At 39.6% G+C, this 21,555-nt stretch overlaps 1 protein-coding gene across 1 annotated transcript in view; it reads left to right on the top strand.

Annotated features, from left to right (window-relative positions):
* The window catches only part of LOC114666525 (killer cell immunoglobulin-like receptor 3DL1), a 68,218-nt gene extending 48,030 nt beyond the window's left edge, over window positions 1-20,188 (top strand). Inside the window, exons 5-12 of the mRNA XM_051919823.1 lie at window positions 37-67; window positions 1,262-1,335; window positions 4,865-4,912; window positions 13,031-13,108; window positions 13,263-13,325; window positions 16,178-16,261; window positions 17,264-17,325; window positions 17,664-20,188. Of these exons, the coding sequence (XP_051775783.1) occupies window positions 37-67; window positions 1,262-1,335; window positions 4,865-4,912; window positions 13,031-13,108; window positions 13,263-13,325; window positions 16,178-16,261; window positions 17,264-17,325; window positions 17,664-17,669 (446 nt within the window). The 3' untranslated portion in view covers window positions 17,670-20,188. The remainder of the gene's footprint in view (window positions 1-36; window positions 68-1,261; window positions 1,336-4,864; window positions 4,913-13,030; window positions 13,109-13,262; window positions 13,326-16,177; window positions 16,262-17,263; window positions 17,326-17,663) is intronic.
* The last annotated feature ends 1,367 nt before the right edge of the window (window positions 20,189-21,555 follow it).

Genomic DNA, 21,555 nt, shown 5'->3' with positions numbered 1-21,555 from the left:
AGAAATATTTTTAAAGGTTTACTTTTTTTACTGCAGGTTTGCCATGCAGCGGGAGTAATAGTGCCAGGTGAGTCTTCCTAATGTCTGCAAATAGAAATTTATATTAAAAGAGGCCAGCGCATTAATTCTACCCAACCAAATATAGAAAGATTTTTTTATTTTCTTTATAGCTATAAATTACTGAGACTACTGAAGCTTATCTTTAAATATAGCTTTCACAGAGGTGAAACATTACCAATGTAAACATTTTGATTCAGGACTTTATATCTACTTTGTTATAAGAAAATCCTCATAAATATGCTCACTATAAAACATTAGTAGGTATACTCATCTCAGTGTTCTTTTTTTACATGTATATGTTGAAACTCATCGGGTAATAAGTAAGAACGCCCTGGTAGTGTTGCTGTTTTCTTTTAGTATGTCCTGCAATTCATTTTCACATATTCAGTCAGTCCATTTTCCCACCTATTGTTTTATAGATTTTCATTTTGCTCCAGTTAGTCTGTATTTGATGCTCCTTTTTATCTTACCTCTTTGGAAAGTAGGGTAAGGTAAAAAAAAAAAATTGTAGACTGCTGATAGGGTTCCACACAAGCCTCAGTGACATGTCAAATTAACTTTTATTTTTCATACCAGGCTGGGTCTAATCATTAAAATGGTTAATTAAAATATATTCTGAACAGCATTGTGGTGCAGCCTTTAGGTGTGCAGCCCTGCAGCAGTGCATACAGGCCACTTTCTCACCAATCAAAATAGGTTTAAGCAAATTCAAGTTTAGATATGGAATTTCATTGAAATTCAAGATAACATTTATATGAATATATGAATGTGAGATGGTTTATGAATAAAAATATCCATATGATTGCTTAGTAAATGAATTTATGTTTTTTGTTTCCAATTGAATTTGAGACTATGAGTGGACCTGCCTGACTCTCAAATCATATTTAGTTTTAACTGCATGATGCTGGTATCAGCATCTGACCACCCATGACTATGATTTGAAAGAAATGGGATTAAGAATGTTCAAGTTCCAATTGTGCTCTTTATTTTAAATATGGGTATTTTCAAGTTCTCTCTAAACACAAAAGTCTTTGTATTTGCATCTTTCCTAAATGGGGGTCACTTTTTTGATGTTTTCTGGATAGATTGGTCATTGGACCAAATAATACAAAAAAACATTCATAACACACCATCCTTAATGTATTATGAAGATGTTGCGCCTTAAATCAACATTCTATTTTTTGTTTTGTATTTCTTGCAGAACACACAAGAAAGTAGCAGATGCCAATACCCATGTTGGGGGTGCTGTTGAGATGGATACATTGAATAAAAGAGGTGAGAGAATCAGTTTATCTTTATATAAAAATCATCAAGTAGGTAAATAATACAAAAGTGAATATAACAAAGTAATGTAAACAAAGTCCAGCTAGCATACATTCAACATAACAAAAGCTATGATCCATTGTCACTGGAGGAGCAGAAAGCAAAAACTCTGTAACATATCAATCACAGATCTATGTTATGCCTTCTGGCTGCTACCCATCTTCTATATATTGTAGAGTTTTATGCGTAAATGCTTGCAAACACAACTGTATAAAGAGTATGATTAGATTAGATTATATTGTTTTAGATTAGATTAAAAGAGGTTTATTTGTCCCAAGGGGAAAATTTGGCTTTTTACAGAAGCTCAATAAATAAATATAGTACATAAATATTATAACAAAGAAATACACACAAGAATGACTAAATAGAAAATGCACTTGGCTAAAGACAAAAAGAGCAGCCACAGTCACAGTAAAGGATTAAAAAACATATTGCTGTTGGTGTAAAGGAGCCCCATTAACATTTCTTAATACACTCCGGCTGAATAATTTGCTTAATGTCTCTCAATGTTAGTGTGTCAGACAGAGAATGTGCAACATTATTCATAATGGCACCCAGTTTTCTTTAAATTCTCTTCACCTGTACTACTTGCAAAGTGTCCAGAATGTGTTCCTTAACTGAGCTTACTGTTTTATTTAGTTTATTAGATGGACTTCTCTTAAAGTGATGTTACCAGCCCACCTGGAAAATTGCAATGGCCTTCACAGAGTTGAACATGTGAAGGATGTCACTACCAACATTAAAGGAGCATAGTCTCCTAAGGAAAAAAAGAGTCTGCTGAGCCTTTTCTATTATAGTTCCTTTATGTTACAAGACCACTCCATCCTGTCATTTATGTGGATGCCCAAGTACTTATAGCAATACATCACCTCTGCATCCACTCGCTGAATAGCAACTGGGCACGGTTTGGATGGTAGTGAAGGCACCAGAGAATTTAAAACATATCATACTGTCAGTGCTGCCCATTTTGTCCAAATGGCCGTAATCCTTGTGGAACAGGTAAATAGTTGCAACTTCCCCTCCAATCTTTGCCTGATAAGCAAACTGTAGTATGTCCCTTTCATAAGAGGACTCATAGTCCAGGACCAGTCTCTCAAAGGTCTTCATGATTTTAGACGTAAGAGCCACTGGTCTGAAGTTATTAGGTGAAGAGATGCCTGCTGTCTTTGGAAATGGAACAATGCAGGATGTTTTCCACACAGCAGTGGTACTTTCCGGAGCCTTAGTGACAGACTGAACAAGTAAAAGAGGATAACACAAAGTTGGTAATCACAGGCCTTAAAAACTCAAGGAATGACTACATGTAGTTTCACAGCTCTTCCTGTGTGTAACCTCATCAGTTGTCTTCTCACTTGGTCAACAGTTATGGACAACCATACTGATGGTTAGTAGTGGCCATACTAGCTGAAGTGGTAGGAATTATTAATGCAATACCATTGATTACAATCACTTCAGTGTCCACTTCCTTGTAAAAAATCTTTTGATTGGCTCAGATTCTTAATTGAGGAACAAAAAAATGTCCCTCTACCAAGAACTCTCTGTCTGTTAAGGAAATGGTTGCCCCATTTCTTCACTTTATAATCCCACCACAATACACTCTCTCTAACCTCCCACCTGCCTGGTTCTGTCTTTCTTTTCTGACCTCTCATATCCTCATCAATATGAAGTTTTTGTCTCACCCTGTTCTACACTCTAGATCAACTGCAATCTGAGCAGATGCAGTATTTGAAGCCCATCACAAAATTACTTCCAGAAGAAAATTAATAATTAATTCCAAGATTCATGATGTTCTACAAAATTCCAGTTGTGCTAGTCTGAAGTGTACTTTAGTGTTCCTATCCCCCCATTATTTGTAAGACAGCACTTCAGGTGGCATTTGGACTGACTACAAACTGGCTTTGTCCACCATACTCATGTCCTTCAAACCTTCTGTCTCTTTCATATTATTGTTCAGATACCACATAAAAGGTTTTTTGCCAACTGTTTCCCTAAATAGACTGAAGACTACAGATAATGGCTGCATTTCTGCATCTCTTTCTGTCATACTCTTTTTTGGTATATCCCTAATTATCTTCCATTTTGGTGGAATTTTTGTACAGTAATAATGTTAAATACATAGTCCTTTTCTCAAGACGTTTTGATGGTACAAGAAAAAGATTAGTGTCCACCCAAGATGGTGAATAACATGCGATACTGTTGTGTCTACAGTTTTACGTAGATATGGTTGAATTCAGCACTGTTACTATTGTTGCTGATTACATTTCTATTAATGATAACTTGAAGGAAGTGCCCACTTCACATTGAGAGCTCTGTGATACAGAGAGTGGGCAGCACTCAATTCCTTGGTGTGCACGTGGCAGAAGACCTAACGCGTTCTATTAACAATTCTTTTTTGACCAAAAAAGCACAGAAGTAACTCCGTTTCCTGCACCAGCTGAAGAGGGCAATTCTTCCATCCCTCATCCTTACTATAATCTAGAGAGGAGCCAACAAAAACATCATGACCTTATTTACTTTGTGGAAAATTCTTCACAAAGGGTTTTCCACCACCACAGCCACAAGTAAATAATTGGCACAGTACACAGTTATTCTTCTCTCTCTGTCTCTTTCTCCTCCCAGAAATCTTCGTCCACCTTCCACCCAACTCTGGCTCGTCCCTGTGAGGTCAGTCAAGTCCTCTTATATTAGCCAACCCAGAACTGCTTCTGCTCTTCCGTCCATGTGATCTGCAAGTACTTCCAGGTTAGGCGGAAACCTCATGCCATACGCCTCCTCCATGTCACAGGACCCCCTAGCGGCACCCACAGTACCCAAAAGCAGAGATATAGAAATCCAAGTTCCATGGTGCCCTGTGGGAATCCAGGGGACCACTGCCGTCCAGGGGGGGTGACCTAAAGAAGCTGCCTTCCTCCATCCTTCTGTCTTTTGGACATCACGGCCGGCCCTTACAATGCTTTATAGTAACTTTGGTTCATAATGATAACCATCTCATTATTATTGCTGCTCCTGCACTTTAATGTTACAATCCTTGACCATTGTACATCTCCTTGGAAATATTTTTCATTACATGTAATTGCCAAATTTTTGTTGTTTGTCAATATGTTGAAATGTACAGTATAGATGTTGCTCCTTGTATTATATTCCTGCATATAAAATTTCCAACCTAGCATAATCTAATTTTTGCACTGGGAAATTAAACTTTGTACCACTATATAATATGTATAGATGGTATGACAAAAAATCTACTAGACTTACCTGACACCACAATCTTTACTCTAAGTAATAAATAACATATCAGTTTTCTATTGGCAGCTGGGGATACCAGCACTGGATGGATTGACTAATTTAAATATTGATAATTTATTTTAAATAACATAGAATTCTAATTTATACCACAACCCTTCTCTTATTAGATGTAGAATATGAATTTAGAAATTTAAATAAAATAAACTGTAACCTCATTTTTCTGTATATTCTACAGAAGTGCTGTACTCTGAGCTAGTGAATCTACCCAAGGGCAAGAAAAAAGGTGAGTGTCCCCATGATTTTCTAATCCTTACGGATCTTTTGTCTGTCACAGACGTGCCTATTATGCACATCAGCCCTGCTGAATTGAAAACTAACATTAAAATCCATCAAGATTTGTCTCTTGCTTATTAATTAATTAATTAAGTGACACTAACCGGCGCCGCCGAGAGTGGCAGCCTTTTCAGCAGCTCCGTGTAGGACTATGTGTGTATGTGTATTTTTCTACTTTTATTTTTCTATTTTTTATTTATTGATCACTCCTACCACTTTATTTTATGTGGATTTGTTCCCTGGACACACTTACTTTTACAACATGGGCATGGATTTTTACACGCCGAGACTCGCCTATTCAAGTACTCAACTTCGAGCGCTGAGAACAAATGCCAGTGCCGGTGTGGTTCCCTATTTACCTGACGAGGTAAGAAGGCGGTATCGTGGTAGCAGAGCCGGCACTAAGCTAAAAATGAAGCGGCTTGCGAGAAAGTGGCGTTTTAAGCCTTCGGTGCCTTCTGTTATTCTGGGGAATGTGAACTCAATCTCAAATAAGATCGACGAACTGGCTGCGCTGGTGAAAAATGTCAGAACCTACAGAGAATGCAGTTTGTTGTGTTTCTGCGAAATGTGGCTAACTAACACCATCCCAGATGCTAATGTGGAGCTACCCGGGTTTAGCACAGTTAGAGCGGACAGAGACGCAAGTACCTGTGGGAAGCACAAAGGAGGAGGACTCGCTCTCTATGTTAATACACGGTGGTGTAACTCTGGACATGTTAAAGTCAAAATCTCCACTTGCTGCAGGGACATCGAACTGTTGGCCATAAGTCTGCGTCCCTATTACTTGCTCAGAGAGTTTGGACATGTCATTGTTGTCATCGTGTATATTCCTCCTCGGGCGGACGTGGAGCTAGCGAGTGACATCATCCATTCTGCTGTTGCTAAGTTACAAACGCAGCACCCCGAGGCACTTGTGCTAATCGCTGGAGACTTTAACCATGTGACGCTGGACAAAACATTACCTGCATTCTCCCAGTATGTGGACTGTAACACCTGGGGAAATAAGACTATTGATTTACTGTATGCAAACGTTAAAGACGCATACAGTGCCACCCCGCTGCCTGCACTTGGGAAAGGAGATCATAACCTGGTTCTGCTTCAGCCTCACTACAAACCAAAAGTGAGAGTCCTACCTGTAACCACACGATCATTCAGGAAGTGGACCCCGGAGGCTGAGAATGCTCTGAGACAATGTTTTGGAACTACAGACTGGGATATCCTGCAGGGATCACATAGTGAGAACATTGAGGAGGTTGTTGACTGCACTACTGACTACATCAACTTCTGTATGGACATTGTAGTTCCAGTAAGAACTGTACGCTGCTATGCTAACAACAAGCCATGGATTACAAGTGATATCAAGGGCCTTTTGAACCAGAAGAAAAGGGCCTTTAAAGACGGTGATCAGCATGAGCTCAAGCGTGTGCAGAAGGAACTCCGAGTCCAGCTCAGGGCGGCGAAGGAGCAGTACAGGAGAAAGCTGGAGCAGAAGTTGCAGAACAACAGCATGAAGGAAGTGTGGAATGGGATGAAGATCATCACTGGCTGCAGCTCGAAGCGGGGTACCACCATCGAGAGAGACGTGAAGAGAGCAAACCAAATGAACATCTTCTTTAACAGGTTTGACCACCCTAACCCACTCTCACCTCGGAGTACTGCACTCTCTACACATCCTTCTGCTGATACCAACATAGGAGAGACATCCCTACCCACAATTACAGCAGCGCAGGTGAGCAGAGAGCTGAGGAAACTTCGTGCCAGCAAAGCAGCAGGTCCAGATGGAGTATCGCCACGACTGCTGAAGGTCTGTGCATCAGAGCTGGGGGGTTCTCTACAGCGCATCTTCAACCTGAGCCTGGAACAGGGGAAAGTCCCGAGGCTTTGGAAAACATCTTGCATCACCCCAGTCCCAAAGGTATCACGTCCTGGTGAGCTGAATGACTTCCGGCCTGTCGCTCTAACATCACATGTGATGAAGACCATGGAGCGGCTGCTGCTTCACCACCTGAGGCCACAGGTCCAACACGCCCTCGACCCTCTGCAGTTCGCATACCAGGAGAAGGTGGGAGCGGAAGATGCCATCATCTATATGCTACATCGATCCCTCTCCCACTTGGACAGAGGCAGTGGCGCTGTAAGAATTATGTTTCTAGACTTCTCTAGCGCCTTCAGTACCATCCAACCTTTGCTCCTTAGGGACAAGCTGACAGAGATGGGAGTAGATTCATACCTGGTGGCACGGATCGTGGACTATCTTACAAACAGACCTCAGTATGTGCGTCTCGGGAATTGCAGATCTGACATTGTGGTCAGCAACACAGGAGCGTCGCAGGGGACTGTACTTTCTCCGGTCCTATTCAGCCTATATACATCGGACTTCCAATATAACTCGGAGTCCTGCCACGTGCAAAAGTTTGCTGACGACACTGCTATCGTGGGCTGCATCAGGAGTGGGCAGGAGGAGGAGTATAGAAACCTCATCAAGGACTTTGTGAAATGGTGCGACTTAAACCACCTACAACTGAACACCAGCAAAACCAAGGAACTGGTGGTGGATTTTAGGAGACCCAGGCCCCTCATGGACCCCGTGATCATCAGAGGTGACTGTGTGCAGAGGGTGCAGACCTATAAATACCTGGGAGTGCAGCTGGACGATAAATTGGACTGGACTGCCAATACTGATTCTCTGTGCAAGAAAGGACAGAGCCGCCTGTACTTCCTTAGAAGACTGGCATCCTTCAACATCTGCAGTAAGATGCTGCAGATGTTCTATCGGATGGTTGTGGCAAGTGCCCTCTTCTACGCAGTGGTGTGCTGGGCAAGGCAGGCAGGCTCTATTGTTGGCATAGAGCTGGACGGTTTGACATCCGTAGCAGAGCAACGGGCACTCAGCAGGCTCCTATCAATTATGGAGAATCCACTACATCCATTAAACAGTGTCATCTCTAGACAGAGAAGCAGTTTCAGCGACAGACTGCTGTCACTGTCCTGCTCCACTGACAGACTGAGAAGATCATTCCTCCCCCAAACTATGCGACTCTTCAGTTCCACCAGAGGGGGTAAACGTTGAACATTATTCAAGTTATTGTCTGTTTTTTACCTGCATTTTTTATTACTCTTTAATTTAATATTTTTTGCTGCTGGAGTATGTGAATTTCCCCCTGGGATTAATAAAGTATCTATCTATCTATCTATCTATCTATCTATCTATCTATCTATCTATCTATCTATCTATCTATCTATCTATCTATCTATCTATCTATCTATCTATCTATCTATCTATCTATCTATCTATCTAATTCAGCTATGGAAACTTCAGCATGCTGAGCCTTTTCCATCATTGCTGTAGTCTATTTGTACCCTAATCCTAATAACTGTACATATAAGTTCAAAAACAGAAAAGGTGGAAAATGATTAATAGTACTTACTGTACAGGTCAATCATTGTCTCCTGAAAAATCATTGAAAGACAATATTATACTGGGGGGTAATGGTTTGCAAGGCTGAATCACCATTTTAATTGATTAAATCAAAATTGCTTTTCTGCAATTCCTGAAATTTTTAATTTGGCCATGGGATGTCCTCATTGTTATTATAAACTGTACATATACTGCATGTAAAAACCTTTTTTAATATAGAAAAACAAAGATGTGCAAATAGTTGGCAAAGAAGAACTCAGCCTCTCCTATATTGCAACACTTTGCCTTCAAAGCAAATGAGCCTGGTGAGTCAAATTAATTAACCAAAGTAATTTGTTGAGTAAAATGCAAGGTTTTTATTGCAGTAGACTTGCTGAAATTGAAATTGTTATTTGCGTGTACAGAATCCAGCAGATTATGTTTTAGCAAATCTGACTAGCCTATATTTACTGGTGCTTCTAAATTTAGAAAAAAGCACAAAATACAGCAGGGCAGTAAAAGGTAGACACAAAGTTACCATAGCTGTTTCACAATATTTATGTGAATAAATTGCGTTTGCTTTCCACTTTCTCTCCAACTTGTCATTTTAGAGCATAATACATATTATTCTTGTAAGGTCACATGCGTCAGCCATTTGGCCCTTCAAAATGGCACATCTTTACAGTATATCAGCCTAGAGTTAAATGAAGCGACATCCCTCCTGTTTGTAATAATCTATGTCAAATTCTTTTTGGGGCCATGACGGGGATATGTCAACCATCAATTGCACCACTGCACTGTGTCTTTTCTCTTGTGGGTGCCTGTTACAAGTCCCTGCACAGGTGACTGAAGAGCACAACACATGTCTGAAATGAACAGACTCACTTGTGGTTTACTGATTTCAGAAAGACTGGGTACAGTGTTACAGCCAGTACTTGTGGCAATATACCATGATGCTAGCTGTACATGCTTTTTGACGTGTTTATATTTTAAAAACTTCCATGTCTTGTCTTTTTAGCAGCCTCAGAGGCTACAGTCTTTTGCAAATACAAAATCATGTGAAACAACACTTGTCGAGACTGGACAGGAGTAACAGTTATTGAATGAGCCAAGCTGGAATCTCAAATATCTTGATTCACGCATCCAGGCTGACCGTACCAAAATTGCAGCTTTGGCTGGAGCTCTTACAATTGCAGTACTAAAGTACATCCTCTGCCTCTTGTATTTTTTCTTAATAATATATTGAAAATGGCTTCTTCGTCAATATCTGCCCCCAATGCAGTGTTTATAGCAGCACTTACAATATTTATATATCAGTATCAGGTCCCAGCTCAGATGGCACATCATTTATTTTACTTTGCTTTATTTTATTACCCATTAACCTTTCAGTTCCAACCTGTCCCTTGATGTTCTTGTTTTATCATTACAATACATTATTGTTAGTTTATTGTAATAAATTAATTGTCTGGCTGGACAAGTTCTTGAGTGGTCTGAAGATTTTTCCTTTTTTGCCCGATATGTGCAATAAACACTTGTGTTATTGCAACACACAGCAAGAGTGCAGTCTTTATGATATTCAACATTTGCAGCATTCAGAGAGATTGTCACAGAGGTGTTATGATTGTGTCAAACCAATTAAGCCAAACTCAGCCCAGCTTTCTTACAGCTGCAGTTACATTTGCTGCATTACCCATTGTAATGCTATGTATTTTTCTACAATTTTCCTTCATTGAGCATACTAATCCATCAGCCAAGTGTTCCACTGTAAGCCATTGGGGAAAAACTTTTTGTTTAAATTTGCCAGCTCGCCTTTTTCGTCTCCCTTAGAACTAAAACACTGCCAAATAACTGCACTAGTTTTCTTCTTTGCAACCAAATCAACTGTTTTTAAATAGTTGTCTGTTGATTCCTAGTTTCTAATTAGCATGTTCTCATTGCCTAGTTCTGGAAATTATTTTTTATTTTGAACATGCACTGGTAAGCATTTGCTGATCATCACCTCAAAAGAAAAAATAATATTGTGGATCAAGGCTGGAAATATCACCATGATAACATCATCATATTGCCCAAGCAACTGTAAACCAAAACCAAAAGCCAAAAAAATTTCCTGAACCTTTTAGACAGTCCTGTCATCCAAAACTGAACAAAAAGCTAAAAGCGACACTCTGTTCATAATCGCTAGTGATGAGCAGTGAGCAGTTTCTATTCATGTACAGTTTTGCTAAAATAACACTAAAATGCATTTTTCACATGCAATTACAAAATGCAATACTTGATGCTGAGTCTTTTGGATTTTAAATTGTTTTTTCTTGGGTTAGAAAACAAGGAATTCTGTTCTCTAAAGCCTCAGTTACACTTCCGTGTTTTCCTGTGTACTTTTCTGTGATTTTGTAAAGCACATAATCCGCACCACACTGGCAACACCAAATCTATTTATGCCTCTTGTTAACATAACTGCTGTGACCACCGGGGGCATCATAGCCTCCCACACTCCCAACACAAAGGCACAAACACAAGGTTTTAATCCTTTAAACACCTTCACAATAAAGGCTTTAAAAGGCACACAGTACATACAATACAATTCTTCATGGCTTTTGCTTATCCTCTGCTCCTCCAGACAAGCTTTGTGTTCTTCCTCCCAACTCTGAATGTCCCGTATGAAGGAGACTGCTCCTCTTAAATAAAAATCTGGAAGCACTTCTGGAGTCCCAATACTGTGGCTCAGGAGTACTCCTGGGTATGTTTGAAACCCGACAAAGTAGGGCTTGTAAATTCCCTCATCGCCCTCTGGCAGCACCCATGGGACCCAACAGGGCTGGCCAAAAGACCTACAATTCCCAATATGCCCTGTGGGTCTCTGTAGTGTCTGGGTGGGCTGCCACCTAGGGTGTAGGAGGAGACAATATCTTGAATAATTTATCTGACCCGTTCTTCCATGCTATTGGCATCCCTGCTGGGTAAGAATCCCAGTTCTGCTTCAGCCAGGATGCTAGTCTCAGTGTTTCATCTCTCACAATGTGTAGGGGTGCATCACAACTAAATATGTGGTAATTTGTTGATTCCAAAAACCTCACTCTGGCACCATTGCCTAGCAACTGCTTTATTCTAGATAAGGATATGCAAATTTCTGGTGATTTTTTTTTTCAATAGAGATTTTTATTTAAATACTAAATGACAAGCAGACGCATGTGGGATTAATGCATGAAAATGCATCTAGAAAAGAACTAAAGCCTTTCTTCTTCTGTGAATAACATTAATTTAATTGGTAATAAAACACAATTTATTTTGCAAACTTTTTTGTGAAGTGAAACCGAGTTTCTCATTGTGCAAATTGTTTTGTTCATCACTAGTAATTACTTTCGTCTTTACAATTTATAAAGGGCTAAAGACACATGCAAATAAAAAATGTAGTGCAAAAATGCATGTGTCCTTAATTTTATTTTAAAATAAACAAAAGAAAGATTTAGAACGTTTTTATTGAGATGTGCAGTCTTAATTGCAGAAAATAATTACTTAACATGGATATGAAGATCTAATGAAGTCCCACTCTGGGTACACAGTATGCAATACACTTGTATTTCTAAATTGCACATTAATTGTGACATGTGGCACACAGGGTGATTTCACAGATAAAGATTAGGCCTGGTTTTAGACTAAATTACTCTTAATCTGGACTAAATGAAATGGCCTTTCTCTGTCATAATTTTAAATGGTCTAAATAAGAATGTCCTACCAGATGAGGATTAGACTGATCCCTGATCAGAACAGTCTAAATGGTCATCATCAGGGAAACCTACTAAGACAAGCCATGCTGCATTCCTCTGACACTGGTCTTGCTGGAGATCCACCACCTGTTTTAAAATGCTTCCTGCCAGCTGTAGAATTTGTCTTTTAAAACATTGTTTACTGTTTTTCTATGGAACCTTTGAAAGTCAATACAATATAGTTATAAATTGTTTCAGTAATTATGTATACATTTTTATGTTACATTTCAGTTACAATAGGACATTTAGGCCCCACTATATCGTGTTACATAAAAAAACAAACAAATTACACAATAAAGTGGGCTACAGTTAAATATTCTCACCTGCAGTTATTGGACTGTCCTGTTAGGTTTTTCTTTGAGATTAATTCATTACAAACGTGTTTCTTTAATTGCTTTCTATTGCTAAATTAATTGGTGTATTCTCAATAGTGGGGAAGTTAAACACAATTTGCTTCCAGTAATTCCTTTCAAAGTCAACGAACTTCTTCCTAAAATGTTCCCTTGAGTTTTCCCCATTGTTCTACTGGGTCAGGTTTTATGACAGGTTTCTCTGTTCAGCACCAGGTACATATGGTTAGTCTAATCAGACTTCGAAAGATTAGCAGACTAGAGCTTAATAACCTTAGGGAGGTATTCTCTAGTCTAGAACTACTTAATCTCAAATTAAAATTGATGTTTTAATATATCCCTAACCCTGTATTAATCTAAATAGAATTAGCCTACTCCCATCTTAATGTAAACCATCTCCTTGAAACAACCTGTTGGGTATTAAAACATCTATTTATGATACTGTCTGTAAAATCTAAATCTATGAAGTCTGGTTTTCCTACTATGCACACATGCTTATAGCAGATGTTCACTGTGAAGTGGCTGTTATTTGCTATTAATTTTTCTTTTTCTAGGTGATTCTGCTGCCAAAGCCGACAGTGGTGTAGTGTATTCAGACCTTATAATAGGAAAATTAAAGAAGAAGAAGCCAGGTGGGTCTACATCAAGTAATAACAATAATATATTTTATTTAAATAGCATTTTTTAGTGATTGTGCAGTCCCTAATTATTTTTTAAGCTTTAAATAACATTTTGTTTCAAGTTTTGCAAACATATGTAGTAATCCTAATGTGTTTACCTTGATAGGGAAGGAGCCAACAGGGACCCAGGAAGTCCTGTACTCTGATATTAAACTGAAGAATGTTACAGGTAAGACAGAGTGGATTGGGGGTGCCAACTAAGAAGACTGGGGATCTGATTTACATGCATAAATACACCAGACATCTAAATTATTAAGTATTGTGTTTAGATGTTTCTCTAGCCATATCAAAGGACCAAATATGTGCCGCAGAAAGGCAACTCACACCACTTGCAACCTCCAGCAAGGTTATTTTGCTATTAACCAGAATGCTTGATGAACTCATGGCATTTTGGACATACCATGGTCCAGCCATTGTCATACAATACAATATAATGCAATACAATTTATTTTTATATAGCCCAAAAATCACACAAGAAGTGCCGCAATGGGCTTTAACAGGCCCTGCCTCTTGACAGACCCCCAGCCTTAACTCTCTATGAAGACAAGAAAAAACTCCCAAAAAAAACCCTAGGAGGGAAAAAAAATGGAAGAAACCTTAGGAAGGGCAGTTCAAAAAGAGACCCCTTTCCAGGTAGGTTGGGTGTGCAGTGGGTGTCAAAAAGAAGGGGGTCATCAGTCTGCATATATCCAACAATAAGATATTTTTACATTTCTGCAGTATACTGTATTTCTGTCCCTCAACTGGGTTGCTGACTGAAATATCTCTCCATCTATGAGTTGTGTGTTCTTATATGCCTCTAATATGTCAGCACTGTTGGAATACTCAACTGTAAGGTGACTGATTGTACCTGGTCTGGTAATCTGTGTCTGTCATGTCATCCTCTGTCAACGTCTGTTCACACTCACAGGATCACCACTGACTGGATGCTTTTTGGGTGGTGGTCCAATGCTGTTAATAAAAAAGTTAGCAAAGTTTTGGTCCTGATGTCTTCAACTCAGTTGAAATAGCACACACTTCCATGCAATGAGCAAAACCACTACACGTTTTAGTTTTTACCTTCAGGTTTTGAATATTGTGTGCACACACACATTATTTGTGAATGCTTTTCTTCCAACTTTAAATAACATTATCCAAATATATAATTAATTGGTTGCATACAAGTTACTCAAGGAATCTGCAGTTAACTTGCTCAATAAAGGCATGGGTGCAGGAAGCTTTGGCAAAAGTCCCAAGAAAGTTGAACCCAGCAGTTTCCAAGACTTAGTATTAATTCTTTGAGAAAATATTAGATTGGAATATGTGTTTGAAAGGGAGAACATTTCTGGGAAAGGTTTGTAAAATGTTCTGGCATCCGCAAAAATCTATGCTGATCTTACAACTGAACCAACCATAAGTGGCTGAAGAAATTAACTTTATCATTTCATAGATGTTTAACTATTTTCTAGAGTTACCAATCTGGAACATATCTATAAATTGGGAAGATTTCAAAATAAGGAAAGTACTCTCCATCTAAGCGAAGGAAGAAATTGCATTGACCAGTTAGCAGCTGACTCAGTCGTATACAGTACTTTCTGCTTCATAGTCACTGTGCTGCACCAGTGGCCCACTCTGATAGCATCAAACAGTAGTGAAGGTGTGGACAGTAAAGCTTTCTGAAACAATTGTATATGTGTTTAGATTCCTTCCTATTTGGTTTAGCTTTTTTTGAGTTTCCCACCTGTGGTGGTGTTTACATCTTAAATGTGGCTGTATAATTCAAATACCCTTTTTTAAAGATAAATTAAAATACATAAATAAAATGAAAACAGCATCTGAGCATTTCTGACTACCAATGTATTTTCTTTTTGGGCAAAAAAAAATAAATAAATAAAATTCCACTATCACAGATCTTTTGCATATCTCAGAATATCTTTGTTTCAGTATACACCTTTATGTGGCCACAGTACTTGGATATGGATCAATATGCTGCTGCTGGAGTATGTGAATTTCCCCTTGGGATTAATAAAGTATCTCTATCTATCTATCTATCTATCTATCTATCTATCTATCTATCTATCTATCTATCTATCTATCTATCTATCTATCTATCTATCTATCTATCTATCTATCTATCTATCTATCTATCTACGGCAGCCTCTTTAATCTAAAAAAAGGAAATGAGGTTCTCTGTATTTATGTGTCCCTGTGGCCGAGGTGCTCTGTCAAGTGGCAATTAGCTGCTTTTAATTTTTTGGTAACACTTTAGTTTAGGTCCTGCAAAAATGCATCTACTGTATTACTCATTTACTCTAGACCTAAACAAAGGCTTATTTTGGTCTTCGTAACACTCATAAAACATCAGCAGATTGGTTATTCATCTCTGTGCAATGTGGTATTTTGACATGATGGTAAAGTTACTTGTTAATATGAAGCGTTCACAGGTCTTATAGTAAATATGTAAAATCAAAAGAAATGTGTCTCAAGTAAGCCACCTCAGACCACTCCAAAGTGAAGTTTTGTTAGCAGCACAGAGACACTCATAAAGGGTCTGGGGCACCCGAAGGCAAACCTTGTATATTATAAATAGCACAAAAAGAGTGAAAGAAATGTGTGGTAACACTATTATCATTGAATAGGTCATTAATTGAATAGGTCGAGTCTGCCCCAAGATGGCGGTGCTTCTGTTTAAGATGGTTTCTGGGAGGAAGTGGCGGATACAGATGGGTTGACCCCGGAAGTGACGTCATAGATGGCAGCATATCAATCTTCCTTTCAGTAGAGGGGAAAAAAGAAGAGATATGGTTATTGCTTGGCACCCTCGGGTGGCCTGGGGTAATATTGTCATAATCTAACCCCGTAAATTTAATCCTTTCACGTGTGTGACACAAGTCACATTACAGAGATGAATAAACACATCCTTTGTAAGTGTTGTGAAGGCTCAAAGAAGTGTTTGTTAAGGTCTTGTTGCATAATAGTAAAAGAGTAATAGATGCATTTTTGCAATAAAACTAAAGTAGTATCAATTTTTCCTATTTGTAGGTGACTCGGCTGCAGAATCAGGTGATCCTGTCTATTCAAATATTGTAATAGAAAAATCAGAGGAGAAGAAGAAAAAGAAGAAAGGTGTGTTTTCTTTATCGTTACAGCTTGTCAGGCTGGCTTAACTTCTCAATACCAACAGACATTATTTGTTAAAAAGTGCTGTTTTTATGTTTCATGTGGTCATCAATGGAGCGGGAGGTCAACAGATGGATCAATGCGGCATCCGCAGTAATGAGGGCTCTGCAACAGTCCATCGTGGTAAAGAGAGAGCGGAGCCAAAAGGCGAGGCTGTCGATTTACCAGTCGATCTACGTTTCTACCGTCACCTACGGCCACAAGCTTTGGGTAGTGACTGAAAGAGCAAGATCGCAGATACAAGCGGCCAAAATGAGTTTTCTCCACATGGTGGCTGGACTTTCCCTTAGAGATAGGCTGAGGAGTTCAGTTATCCGGGAGAGACTCGGAGTAGAGTCGCTGCTCCTCCGCATTAAGAGGAGTCAGTTGAGGTGGTTTGGGCATCTGGTCAAGATGCCCCCTGGACGCCTCCCTAGGGGGGTGTTCCAGGCATGTCCCACTGGGAGAAAGCCACGGGGCAGACCCAGGACACGCTGGAGGGATTATATCTCCTGGCTGGCCTGGAACGCCTCGGGTCCCCCCAGAACAGCTGGAGGAGGTGGCCGGGGAGAAGGAGCTCTGGGCTTCCCTGCTTAGGCTGCTGCCCCCGTGACCCAACTTACACGGATAAGCGGTGGATAATGAATGGATGGATGGTGTTTAAGTTTAGTGAATGAGCACAGTATTATGATTTTTTTTTATCTTAGCATAAGAAAAGCCAGCAAACTCTTCAGAGGTTCTGTACTCTAATGTCAAATTCAAGAATATGAAAGGTAAGACAGAAAATGGGTGGAGAGACTGACAAGGAAGACTGGGGCAGAAGTGGGTGACAGATAGGGAAGCATCCACCACAAGACACTATATTAGTGTGTCCTTTCTTATTATGAGATTTTAGTTTAGCAAGCATTTTCCACAGCTTTGCATTTGCCCTTAATCAACATTTGCTAATGAATACATGTATTTTTGCAGATGCCCCGCCAGCAGATGATCAAAGTGCTCTTTATGCTTCTGTTCTCCCCAAAAAAGGCAAGGTAATTGACTTTAATATTTGTTTAATAATAAAGACTCCCTGCCATTTCTTAGAACCTCTAAGACAAACCACCCTTTCCCCGTAGCTTGTGACTGAGCCACTCATAAATAAACAGTTGATAAGCCACATGACTCTTAGCTTCCACTTCTTTTCTATGTATCTGTGTAAGCAAAGACTCCTTGTGTTTAATTGTTGTGAATAATACAGAGCTTGAGAATTAAACTCGGCTCGGACTTCATCATTAAACAACAGCTTTCACTCCAGTACTCCCTACCTCTCACTTCCTTCTCCCGGTCACAACTACTAACTGTTTTTATCTTTCCCTTTTATTTTTGACAGAAGTAACACATCGTAGTTTCTGGTGTTGCATCTGTGAAACCTCAGCCACCTCGTGGTCTTCAGCTATCATGCCTCTGCTTACTGGGTTATTTGCTGAATTTTGTATGGAGCTCCCTGGAGGTGTTGTTGGTTGCTGTTAGTTTCCGATGTGAATGGGCCTTTCTTTTCTCTGTGGAGAGACATCAGTGTGACCATCAAGACAGAACTCCACCCCTTCAGGTTCTCTGTTGTGTTATGTCGACAGTAATATCATTAATGATTCCAAATCTGAGGGAATTGTGTGCTTTGCTAAATTTCTTTTCCAATTGATATTGTAAGAAAAAGGCGCTATATTGCGCCCGACCCGACACAGATTGACACGGAGGCACGTGTAAAACAAACTGTTTATTTTTCTTTAGCTGTTGGGCACGTCTTCCCCATAATCCCTCCAGCCACAACACAGTCCACAAGTAACACCAAGCACTCTTCTTCTCTTTTCCACCACCACTCCTCCTCAGCAAGCTTTGTCCTCCTTCCACCCAACTCTTGCCGCTGAGTGGTGGTCGCTGGCTCCCTTTATTGGGCACCCAGAAGTGCTCCAGGTGCTTGATTGCCAACACCCGGCTGCATTTCCAGGTGTGGCGAGACCAGTGCCCAAAAGGGTCAAGCAGCTCCTGCTGCAGCACCCCCTGGTGGCACCTGCAGAACACAACAGGGCTGCACAGAACTCCAACCTCCATGAAGCCCTGGGAGGTCCGAGGCACCACTGCAACCCAGGGAGGCTGCCATCTAGCGTCCAGGGGGAGATACTGGCTCTCCCACCCTTGTCTCCCTGGTATATGTGGTGAAGGGGTGTCCCGGCCAGGCATGGGCCCTGGCCATCCGTCACAATATCCATCCATCCATCCATTATCCAACCCGCTATATCCTAACTACAGGGTCACAAGGGTCTGCTGGATCTGAATATAAATAATGATATTTCTTTGATTTCTATGAATTACCAATTATCTACAATGGGTTGAAATTTAAGTAACCAATGTAAAACTCAGTATATGCAGTGTTAGCATTTGCAGTGGCGATCTATTTTATTTTGTAATGCATGTAGTAATAAAATGCATTGCATTTTTCATTTCAACAGGCGGTGCCTCACAAGCATTTGATGTAATAAAATGCTTTGCATTTTTCATTCCAACAGATGGTACATTATAGACATTACCATTACTTTTACAAATTCCATAATAAACGGCAAATAATGGCGACAAAGCCCCGAATAGACACACAGGTACACAGCCACTTGTCCTTTTAGATCAGTGCAGTGTTTATTACTACTGCTTTTAAGATTCCAAAAGCCTGGAATGAACCCTGGCCTGATTTCTTTTATGAGTTTTGCATGTTAAGTAAACTGTTGTGACCGGTGGTAGGGAACCAGTTCAAAAATGTTAGAATCATTGGGGTACCAACCCAGGAATCCCCATTTAATATTGACATCAGAAAACAAACCAAAAAAAAAAATGCACAAGGACACAACACAAAACACGTTGATAAATAACCCAGCCGATACAAATGTTCTCTGCTCTTCCTCTTGCTCAGGCGCTTCTTTAAGTCTTAAATCCTGATCACAAATACCCACCACCTTTGTCCTTCATTTGGGGGCTACTTTTTATAGTGTCCTGACCGGAAGGAGCAGGGCTTATATAGGATGTCATGGTGGCAGCCGAGTGTGCTCCCTGGGAATCTTTCTAGAAAGATACTGTTAGCGACAGCACCCCCTCTTGCCCTGGAGTGGTACCGCTTACCTCACTCAAGCCCAGAAATGGATCTCTGGGCTCTCTATAATGGTAGGAGCATTCTGTCCAAGACTGGCTCCTGCCTTGTACCCAATAACGTTTGCACAAACTCCAGTTCCATGTGACCCTTTACCATAAGCTTGCTTTATACCATTTCATTTCCTTGCTCAGTGTCAGTGTAGGTTGTCAAGTTTTCCCAACACATCACAAAGACGTGTAGATTACAATAACCAGTAACTCTAAAATGACCTTTTCTTTTGCATGAGTGTGCCCTACAGTGGTCTGGCAAACCATTCAGGGTTGGGTCCTGTCTTTTGCCCATTGTTGATGGTATTGGCTCCAGTACCTTGTGACCTTTGATGTAAAATTGAAAAAATTGTAAAAATGTGAATTTTAGATTTTTGTATGATGCATTTTACTTTCAATTTACTTTTTTATATTGAGTTTTCCAGAGTCCTTGGATGATTTGAAAAGGGCTCATGAATAAAATGTATTATTATAAATTGAACCTTTGCTTTTTGGATGCAGGTTTACAATTAAAAATTGCAATTTATATTTTTAGAAGTTTTATTATTAACAAATTGTATGTTTTCATTTAATTAAGTGCTTGAAAGTAGAGTGTTTTGGATTTAATATTTTATTATTAAGAAGAATATACACAACATGACACACATAAAAGACATTCTTCATATTCTGCTGGTATTCATTTATTGAATAATTTAAGGTTTTGCAATATGAGCAGCATTTAGCATAATTATGACCTTTGAATAAAACTGTTTTTTAATCTGTTTATTCGTGTTTTTATTGACCTAAAATGTCTCCCCGAGGGCAGCAGTTCAAACAGAGAGTGACCGGGATGGAATGGATCTTTAAGTATGTTCTGGGCCTTTTAAACGCAACAGGAACAGTAAAGATCTTTCCATGGATGTGAAGATCCAAGGTGACTTATAGCATTTGAGGTAGTAGGGACTCTGACGCAAACTTGGAAATAACGAGAACAAAGTCCTCAGATATAAGCCAGAATTAACAATGTGCTGAGCAATGTCATATCTGGGAGACAAAAGAAATCAAATAATCTGAAAATTAATTAGGCTGGGTCTTCCACTAGAAGGTAACTCTGATGTTAGTTATGTGTTTATTTTTAATGTCGAACTAATAAAAGATGTGGAGTTTTTTGGAAGATGTTTCTCGCTAAAAGCTAAAAGCACTTCAGATTTAATCACCTGGGTCATCGTTATAGACTGTATAAACAAACAACTTTCACTGTATATTATATAGCATTTGTCTTCACAGAATCCCATCCCAAGGTGCTTTATGAGCACACAGCCAACATGTAATGCATTACATATCATTTTAATTTGTGCATTTGGAAAGGGGGCACGTGAAATTATTTAATCAGGGTCAAACACATTTTCAGTGGTACACACTGAAACAGCACTCATGTGATTTTATATTGTCTTTCATACGGGCATCACCTCAAAGATTTTTACAGAAACAGTAATTTCAGCATATCTATAATTGGAGCACTGGCAGGTGATGAGGATGGTGAATTAATGGCTAAAATGGCTTGGTGTGAGGGGGTGTTGGTGTGTCTGCATGATGGAGAATGTCTATTTAAGGTATTTTTACTTAATTTTATTTGAGTGTAATCTGAACATTTATTTCTTAGATCTGAGATTTTTCTGGTAAGGAAGACCGACATTTGGAAACAAGGTTGTTATACGTGTTCATCACTGAGTCAGAGTGGTGATGTATTGCATGTTATTTAGCACATGTGAGTGAGTATTTCTATGTATTCTGCACATGGAACAACAAGGACCCTAAAACTCTATACACAAACCTTCTTAAACCATGCACATCATTAAAGGCCCTCACACAAAGACCCAGACCGTAGACGTCCACCCCTGCACACCAGAGTCTCAGTGCCAAACAGCAATGTACAGCTACTGTACCTCAGCATAGACTACTTAACCAATTAATTTAAGGGCTGTATACAGCACTACAAGGTAATCAGATTACCGGTAACAGAAGCACAGAAACAAACATCTGTTCCTTTACACAACAGTTTTACTGAGTAGGTAGGTAAGCATGACCAACACTGCATATGTCAGTTGTGGTCTCTAGAG

Source organism: Erpetoichthys calabaricus, chromosome 16, assembly GCF_900747795.2.
Source record: "Erpetoichthys calabaricus chromosome 16, fErpCal1.3, whole genome shotgun sequence".
NCBI lineage: Eukaryota > Metazoa > Chordata > Cladistia > Polypteriformes > Polypteridae > Erpetoichthys > Erpetoichthys calabaricus.
The sequence above is the reverse complement of the archived record's forward strand: the minus strand, read 5'-3'. Positions and strand labels throughout refer to the sequence as shown.